Raw genomic sequence first — 10,036 nt, 5'->3', positions numbered from 1 at the left:
TGCACTGCACTGCTGCCACATGATTGGCTGATTAGATAATCCATGGATGATTGTTGGTGCCAGATGGGCTGGTTTGAGTATTTCTGTAACTGCTGATCTCATGGGATTTTCACTCAGAATGGTGCCAAAAACAAAAAACATCCAGTGAGCGGCAGTTCTGTGGACAGAGATGCCTTGTTGATGAGAGAGGTCAACAGAGAATGGCCAGACTGGTTCGAACTGACAAAGTCTACGGTAACTCAGATAACCACTCTGTACAATTGTGATGAGAACAATATCATATCAGAATGCCACTCTGAGATGCGGGTTGGCGCTGTTTTGGTGGCACGAGGGGGACCTACACAATATTAGGCAGGTGGTTTTAATGTTGTGGCTGATCGGTGTATATTATACTGTATTAATAATGCTATAAAATAGCTACTAAATTACTTAGGACTTTACAGGAATGATAACGACGCTATAGATATGTCTTTGCCCTAATTAGATGCATTTCATGAGTTAAACCATTAAAGTAATATATTTTGATGCTCAATCAACAGAATCTCTGCAATAATGTTGATAACGACAAAAAAAGGAAGTGGAAGTGAATGGGGCCAACTTTTGAAAAGTTTAAAGGCAGAAATGTAAAGCTTATACTTTTATAAAAGAACTTAAATTAATTCTGTTAAAACTCGTGTATTATTTGAGCTGTTGTTTAAATAGTCTCTTTTACGGTCATTTTAGGGTTTGCGTCTTCATTGCAACGGGGTTGTAAAATTGGATATAACTTAACACCGAAAAGGTTAACACGCATATTGTTTACGTCTTGTGGCTATCGTTTTAAAATAGTATTTTAAGGTTTACAGAATGGCCCCATTCACTTCCATTGTAAGTGCCTCACTGTAACCCGGATTTGTGCTTTTTTTTAAGGAGGGACGAGTCGAAATTAATTTTTGTGGTGATCTGTATATTATACCACAAATGCTGTCGATTGAGCTTAACTTGTATTGAACCCGGAATATTCCTTTAATACAGAATGCATAAAGCTACCATTACTATCTTATACATGCATAAACTTACAGTCTCTTCAATGGGTTTAAATTGCCGTTGCCATCTTCCAAAACATTTTCAGTCGACAGTTAACTTCAGAAAACACAAGTTGTGAAACTCATGTTTTCTGGGACCTTTAATACAGTACAGCCCATTGACGCGACAGTAGCACAGTCACGTTATCATTTCTGTCAAAAAGTAAATACTACTATGCTATTCTGAATAATAAGGTCTATACTAATATAGTATGTTAATTAGCAATATTCTGGCCTCATGAATGGTTAATTTGTGATCTCATTTTGATTACACTATTTTATTAATACTTTATACTATAATTATTTCGTAAATACCTTTGAATTCCCTTTTTAATGTTTTAATAAATAATTGCATGGCTGTAATATTTTAAAAGCTAATATTAAAGTATGCAATGCATAAAATATAAATCTGTATATCTGATCTGTTTCAATAAGGCTTTATCTATCAGGTTACACTGGTTTTTAAGGCAATGACTACTTGATCTGGCAACACAGTACCAATGCATAACACATATCCTTTGTAACTCAAATTCTAACCCCAGAATAAACAGGTAAAGGGGTCTTCTCAAGAGGAAACAACCATTCCCTTTATTCACAAGAGAGCAACCCCAGATTACCTTTTTCTGTATTAAGCATTTAAATAAACACTTGGTACAGAGACACCAATGCAAATCAAGAATGCATGAAAGCAGGTAAGAAAAATGTATTTCTGTAACAGCTGAACTGCAAAATATCAAACCTGAAAATACACATCTATATCATTGTTGAGAACACATAGGGACAACAATTCACACACTTTATAAAGGACATGGATGCTCGTCTTAGGAATGAGATCATTGTCTTATAATACCTCTTATGTGAGATTTAGATCTTTTAAGAATAGTCCAAGTATAAAAATAAGGCCTTAGAAATCTTTACAATTTATATGGCTGGGTCACATTTAAGCACTCAAGGTGTCCCTTATAATACCTCTATAAACATATGGATAAAATAAGCTTTTTTTCAGAGGGGTAGGCATTGTATGCAGTCATTAACCTTATTAACACGGCTGCTTGTGCAGTGTAATGTCGCAGTGTAATGTCAAATAACCTATTTACCAGACATTCACTAATAATGGCATAGCAGTAGTATGCACACTTAAGCAACAATACGTGGTTATCAGTTGAAGTTATTAACAAAGCAGTGACTGAATGGAGAACATTATAGAAGAATTAATTCATATTGCTTCAGGCATTTTCCTTTATGTGTAAGCAAGCAATTTGTCTTTCGCCAAAAATATGGTGTTTTGCATGTGGGTCAAGGCGAGTTCAATGCGTATCATTGAACTCCCAAATAAACAAAATCATAGAAAAAAAAAAAAACAATTAAAGTGAACAAAATAAAACAAAAATGAATAAAACAAAAAAACAAAAACAAATAAAAATGACAAAAAAACAAATATATATAAAAAAACTTGAACAAAACAACATTAAAAAGAATAAATAAAACTAATAAAATGATAAGTACAAATCAATAACAAAAAACAAGACAATTAAAATAAATAAAACAAAAATAAAAGCAAAGCAAAAAATATAAAAAGTAAACAAAATGAAAGAGTACTGCTATGCCATGGCAAATAACAGAAACAATTCAAAGTAGCACATTCATTTATTTCTAAAACATTTCTAAGTTGTTGGATGTGTTTAAAAGCATCTGGTAGATGACTCCTTCAGGCAAACTTCATGTTGAACAGCAGTATACTGAGACCAAATCAGTGTCAACGTCAATGTGAAATCAAGGGGATCCTCTATTTCCACTTACCATGATCACATTATTTCTTTTAAACACAGTTGTAAGGCCATATTTTGATGCAGTCCAAATACTCGAAATACTCTACTCTGAAAATATACACACATTCATATATATATATATATATATATATATATATATATATATATATATATATATATATATATACACACACACACACACACACACACACACACACACACATATACACAGTTGAAGCCAGAAGTTTATATACACTTAAGATGAAGTCATTAAAACTCATTTTTTAACCACTCCACAGATTTCATATTAGCAAACTATAGTTTTGACAAGTCGTTTAGGACATCTACTTTGTGCATGACACGAGTAATTTTTCGAACAATTTGTTTACAGACAGATTGTTTCACTTTTAATTGACTATATCACAGTTCCAGTGGGTCAGAAGTTTACATACACTAAGTTAACTGTGCCTTGGCACAGCTTAAGCAGCTTGGAAAATTCCAGAAAATGATGTCAAGCCTTTAGACAATTAGCCAGTTAGCTTCTGATAGGAGGCGCACTGAATTAGACCAGTGTACCTGTGGATGTTTTTTAAGGCCTACCTTCAAACTCAGTGCCTCTTTGCTTGACATCATGGGAAAATCTAAAGAAATCAGCCAAGACCTCAGAAAAAACCGGTGGACCTCCACATGTCTTGTTCATCCTTGGGAGCAATTTCCAAACACCTGATGGTACCACGTTCATCTGTACAAACAATAGTACACAAGTATAAACGCCATGGGACCACGCAGCCATCATACCGTTCAGGAAGAGACGCATTCTCTCTCCAAGAGATTAACGTAGTTTGGTGAAAAAAGTGCAAATCAATACCAGAACAACAGCAAAGGACCTTGTGAAGATGCTGGAGGAAACAGGTAGACAAGTATCTATATCCACAGTAAAACGAGTCCTATATCGACATAAGCTGAAAGGCTGCTCAGCAAGGAAGACGCCAATGCTCCAAAACCCCTATAAAAAAGCCAGACTACAGTTTGCAAGTGCACATGGGTACAAAGATCTTACTTTTTGGAGAAATTTCCTCTGGTCTGATGAAACAAAAATTGAACTGTTTGGCCATAATTACCATCGTTATGTTTGGAGGAAAAAGGGTGATCACCATTCCAACCGTGAAGCATGGGGGTGGCAGCATCATGTTGTGGGGGTGCTTTGCTGCAGGAGGGTCTGGTGCACTTTACAAAATAGATGGCATCATCAGGAAGGAAAATTATATGGATATATTAAAGCAACATCTCAAGACATCAGTCAGGAAGTTAAAGCTTGGTCTCAAATGAGTCTTCCAAATGGACAATGACCCCAAGCATTCCTCAAAAGTTGGGGCAAAATGGCTTAGGAGCAAAATGGCTTAAGGACAACAAAGTCAAGGTACTGGAGTGGCCATCACAAAGCCCTGACCTCAATCTGATTATTTGTGGGCATAACTGAAAGTGTGCGCAAGCAAAAATTCCAGCAAATCAATGTGAGAAGCATGTGGAAGTCTACCCAAAAACTTTTACCCAAGTTAAACAATTTAAAGGCAACGCTACCAAATACTGACAAGTGTACATAAGTGTATGTACACTTCTGACCCACTGGGAATGTGATGAAAGAAATAAAAGCTGAAATAAATCATTCTCTCTACTATTATTCTGACATTTCACATTCTTAAAGTAGTGATCCTAACTGACCTAAGACAGGGAATGTTTTCTACAATTAAATGTCAGGAATTGTGAAAAACTGAGTTTAAATGTATTTGGTTAAGGAGTATGTAAACTTCTGACTTCAACTGTCTATATACACACACACAATGGCAAGAAAAAGTATGTGAACCCTTTGGAGTTAGCTGGTTTTCTGCATTAATGGGACATAAAATGTGATCTCAACTTCACAAAAGTCACAAAAATAGACAAACACAATGTGCTTAGGCTAACAACACTCAAACGATTATAATCTTTAATATCTTTTATTGAACACATCCCAATAACATTCACAGTGCTGTGGAAAAAGTAAGTGAACCCCTAGGCTAATGACATCCACAAAAGCTAATTAGAGTCATAAGTTGGCAAACCTGGCATCCAATTAATGAAACTAGATTGGAGGTGTGGGTTAGACTACTTTGACTTATAAAAAGCACTCAAACATTTTGAGTTCGCTATTCACAAGAAGCATCTACTGACATGGACCATGCCTTGCAAGAAAGAGATTTCAGAAGACCTACGATCAAGAATTGCTGCTTTGCATAAAGCTGGAAAGAGTTACAAAGTTATCTGGAAGACCTTAGATATTCATCTTTCCACAGTTAGACAGCTAAAGATTGAAGGAATCATTGTAACTGGTTAACATCTCTTTTCATGAGTCTACTATACAGAAAACATTAAACAGGCATGGTGTCTATGGCAGGATACCACGAAGGAAGCTGCTGCTTTCCAACAAAAACATTTCTGCGCTCCTGAAGTTTGCCAAAGACCACCTTGACACTCCACAATGCTACTGGGAAAACATTTTGTGCACTGATGAAACTAAGGTTGAATTGTTTGGGAAGAAAACGCAGCACTGTGTAGGGCGTAAAAATGGCACCTCATACCAACATGAAAACATCATCCCAATGGTGAAGTATGGTGGAGGGAGCATCATGATTTGGGACTGCTTGCCATCATCGAGGAAAAAAGTTTATCAAGATATCATCCTACTGGATAATGTCAGGGTGGCTGTGCACCTGCTAAAGCTGGTAAAAGTTGAGTGATGCAACAGGAGAATGACCCTAAACATTGAAGTAAATCCACTACAGAATGGCTTCAAAAAGTAAATTCACCTTTTGGAGTGTCCCAGTCAAAGCCCAGACCTTAACCCAGTTGACATGCTGTGGAATGACCTCAAGAGAGCCGTTCACACCAGACATCCTGAGAATATGGATGAATTGAAGCAGTTCTGTAGGAAGAATGGTCCAAAATGCTTTCTGAACGTTGTGCAGGTCTAATCCGCATCTACTGGAATGCTTGGTTGAGGTTATTGCTGCCAAAGGAGGATCGAACAGTTATTAAATACAAGGGTTCACTTACATTTTCCACAGCACTGAGAATGTTTAATGGGATGTGTTCAATAAAGAAATTAAAGATTACAATTGTTTGTGTGTTGTTAGCTTAATCACATTGTGGTTTGTCTATACTTGTGACTTTGATGAAGACGAGATCACATTTTATGACCAAATAATGCAGAAAAACAGCTGTTTCCAAAGGGTTTAAAGGCTTTTTCTTGCCACTGTGTATGTGTATATATATATATATATATATATATATATATATATATACACACACACACACACACACACACATACACTACCGGTCAAAAGTTTTGAAACATCTGACTGAAATGTTTCTCATGATCTTAAAAATCTTTTGATCTGAAGGCATATGCTTAAATGTTTGAAATTATTTTTGTAGACAAAAAATATAATTGTGCCACCATATTAATTTATTTCATTATATATCTAAAATGTAATAAAAAAAAAAAGTTTTTGAAATTGATGACTTGGACCAAATAATAAAGAAAAGCAGCCAATAAGTGCCCAACATAGATGGGAACTCCTTCAATACTGTTTAAAAAGCATCCCAGGGTGATACCTCAAGAAGTTGGTTGAGAAAATGTCAAGAGTACATGTCTGCACAATTCTAGGCAAAGAGTGACTACTTTGAAGATGCTAAAATATAACATAGTTTTGATTTATTTTGGATTTTGTTTAGTCACAACATAATTCCCATAGTTCCATTTCTGTTATTCCATAGTTTTTATGACTTTACTATTATTCTAAAATGTGAAAAAAAAATTAATAATAAAGAATGAGTAAGTGTTTCATAACTTTTGACCGGTAGTATACAAAATTCCCTTTTCTGACAATAAATCTATTGAATGATAGGCCTCATATATCTAATGACTGACATCCAATGGGAAAAGGCAAAATGTTGTGGGGTTATGTCACAGCTGTCTTGACCTCTAACCTTAAGCATGAGTTGCTGTTATACATACACAAACATTACAGCGCCAACTCCACATGGAAGCACTTCACCCATGACCGGTGACGTGAAAGGGGTCCAGGGTTGGTTTCTAGCTGGTAGCTGACCTACAGAGAGTTTTGCATTGGCAGCAAGGCAACACGGTAATAATAATGTTTATGGGGCTAAAAAGCTGTCACAGCAAACAAACGCTGGGTTTTTGAGATCACAGAGCGTAACGTATTTGCACAGTATGCACCGCGGCCGCTTGAGCAACTATACACGATTATTTCTCCTCGTAAAGTTCATATATCCAATACTTTCATAAATCAAGGAGTTTGAAAATCCTGAAAAAATGCAAAAAAGAGATCTTTACAGATTCTGTAGAACTTTTGTGCACGATAGGACCAGGAACACATATTAAGAAAGTAATTTTGATTTCATGTTGGACTAAGTTGTGCCAATATGCTCAGCTGAACAATAGCAAACATTTCTCTGTTAACTCCTTGAGAAAGTCTTAATTTCAGAAGTTAAAAAGGTACACTTAGTTATGACCCCACTGAAACAGAATTGGCCAATACCGCCACTGTACTTTTCCTCTAGAAAACTCCTGGTAGACTGGGATTCTGTGGGAACATCATTTCGCTTAGTATTCCTTTAAAAAAATACATCAGAGTATTAAAGGAACAAACATAAGGATGCTAGGCCCTTTCATAACAAACCATCTGTAGATTTATGAATATACTGTACATATGACTAAAGGACGATAGAAACCACTCAATCCTCGTAAAGATGCTAACAATAAATACAAAAAAACAAACATTTATAATAAAAGATATGTACAGATTTCCAACATCAGGGTCTCTATAATACTTTAAACTTTTAAAATGGCATACAAATATACTTCTGCTTAACACGTGAAGCGCTATTTAGGTCAGTTAGAAAATTAATAAAGAACCATAAATTATTAAACAAAATTAATCACTGGTTTAGTTGCTTTACAATTGGGGTGCGAGTCCTGACTTTTTATTTCTGTTAAAACGAAATACTCAAAAGCCTGAATTCATCCGAATTAAAAAATACAGCTTCCCAAAAAAAGCGTCTTGAAAATATTCCCTTGGTTGAAACGTTGTTTTCCTCCTCAGGCATGAAATTAAGTGCACTTTAGAGAGACAAGGTTGAGTCTGAAGAGTTCTCCTCCATACTGTCGCTAACTAATGATTTCCAAACTCCATACGTGCATCGCTGAATGTCTGAGACGTGTTTGTTATGAACAAGACAAAATAATCAGAAATTGCGTGAAACTGCAGTTTGTGAAATATTGTCATTTGTTTTTACAGGAAACTATGGATCTGTATTGAGATAAATCCTTCCTTTTATACTCATAGAAGAGTAGTTTCTAATGGGATGTGGTACGGAAGAAGCCCTGTAGGAAATGAGAAAGCAAATGATGTAAATGAAGTGTAGAGAGGCAGCCGTGGGGAATAAAGGCAGGACAGACACAGTGCTCGGTGTCTCCGCTGTCCTACAGCCCAAAAGAACCACATGATATGCTAAAGTTGTCGCACAGCATCAGTGAGGTTCCTTGGGCTAAAAACACAAAAAAGGTTAGTGATTAGTGTGAATGTGTCTGCAAGATTTGAGCCAAATGAAGCAAATCACAACAGTACGGTTCCTGATTTTAGTCATATCCCAACATTTTTTTTTAAATTGCCAAATTTCTGAAATACAACACTACCCACAATTCTGCAGCGAGATGCACCAATCAGAGACTTTTCTGTTATTTTTTTATTGTTTTTGACAGGCTTCCTGGGTGATTCTCACAAAACCTGTCAAGAAAATGTCCTGGTCCTATTTTACACCAAAATCAAAAGGAACAAATACGAAATTCTATTTTTACATAAAGAAAATGATACCTATTTTTAGAGACATTAAGATTTCTTTTTACATGTGGCATAATCTTCATTAGTTACACGCATTTTACCCCATAATCGTCATTACCGCAATGCAAAAAAAAGATGGTAATTATGATATTCTCATTACTGCAACATAAAAAATTATTCATTATTTAAATTGTAAAGTGTTTATGCATCATAGTTGCTCTCTCTTGGTACTGCCTTTGATATTTTAATTGAGAATCATTTTACAACAACATCGTCTTTTTTTATTATTTTATTTTATTTTTATCCCCTTTTCTCCCAGTTTGGATTGCCCAATTCCCACTACTTACTCATCGGAGGTGGCGGAGGACAAGTCTCAGTTGCCTCCGCTTCTGAGACCGTCAATCCGCGCATCTTATCACGTGGCTCGCTGTGCATGACACCGCGGAGACTCACAGCATGTGGAGGCTCATGCTACTCTCCGCGATCCACGCACAACTTACCACACGCCCCATTGAGAGCGAGAACCACTAATCGCGACCACGAGGAGGTTACCCCATGTGACTCTACCCTCCCTAGCAACCGGGCCAATTTGGTTGCTTAGGAGACCTGGCTGGAGTCACTCAGCACGCCCTGGATTCGAACTCGTGACTCCAGGGGTGATAGTCAGCGTCAATACTCGCTGAGCTACCCAGGCTCCACACAGCATCGTTTTTATTTTTAGTGTTTTACTGTGTTACGGTAATGAGAATCCAAACTGAAAACAATGAGAATAGTAAAATAAAACATTCAGACATTTCTTTCTTTTACTGTAATAAACTAACAAAGAGAATGGTAAATGTAAAACATCCAGATGCGTTACAGTAATGAGAACTGGGAGGTAAAATGTGCTTAAGTGTCCTTAAAACTAAATTACAAAACGAATGTATAAAGCAAAAGTTCAGAACTGTCCTAAATGTAGGTTGCATTTTCTTCATGCAAATAATATTTTTTCATTAATAAAATTTTGCATTATATTATAGGGGTGTAACGGTTTATCGTGGCATGATTAAAATGTGACGATGCGCATCGTGGAGATGGGACGGTTTTTAAAAAAGTTTTATCGTTATTTTAGCGTTTGTTCTATCCAATACACGCGACGTCCTATGCCTACGTAACATGGGCACACAGATGGAAATCGCTTCATTGGCACAAGGAGCTCTAAAATACGATTGCACACTAGCAGCCACAGGTGTTATACGATGAGTCCGGCTGAAAGTGAAACCAGGAGCGAGAGTGAGACACGCCTTTTCAGCGCGAG

General features: G+C 36.4%; 1 protein-coding gene across 15 annotated transcripts in view; it reads right to left on the bottom strand.

The window, feature by feature from the left end:
• Positions 1-97: 97 nt before the first annotated feature.
• The window catches only part of LOC127435281 (ataxin-7-like protein 1), a 37,917-nt gene continuing 27,978 nt past the window's right edge, over positions 98-10,036 (bottom strand). For 4 of the 15 annotated variants that reach the window (XM_051688625.1, XM_051688631.1, XM_051688632.1 and 1 more), the window contains 2 exons: positions 3,434-3,575; positions 98-2,936 (listed from right to left, as the gene is read on the bottom strand). In XM_051688625.1, coding sequence (XP_051544585.1) covers positions 2,884-2,936; positions 3,434-3,575 — 195 coding nt within the window. In that variant the 3' untranslated portion in view covers positions 98-2,883. Of the gene's footprint in view, positions 2,942-3,433; positions 8,447-10,036 lie in introns of those variants that run through there. The other 11 variants (XR_007896170.1, XR_007896172.1, XM_051688627.1 and 8 more) reach the window with 11 other exon arrangements.

The sequence above is a fragment of the Myxocyprinus asiaticus genome, chromosome 45 (genome assembly GCF_019703515.2).
Source record: "Myxocyprinus asiaticus isolate MX2 ecotype Aquarium Trade chromosome 45, UBuf_Myxa_2, whole genome shotgun sequence".
In the NCBI taxonomy this organism is placed as follows: Eukaryota; Metazoa; Chordata; class Actinopteri; order Cypriniformes; family Catostomidae; genus Myxocyprinus; species Myxocyprinus asiaticus.
This window is presented reverse-complemented; position numbering and strand designations above follow the sequence as displayed.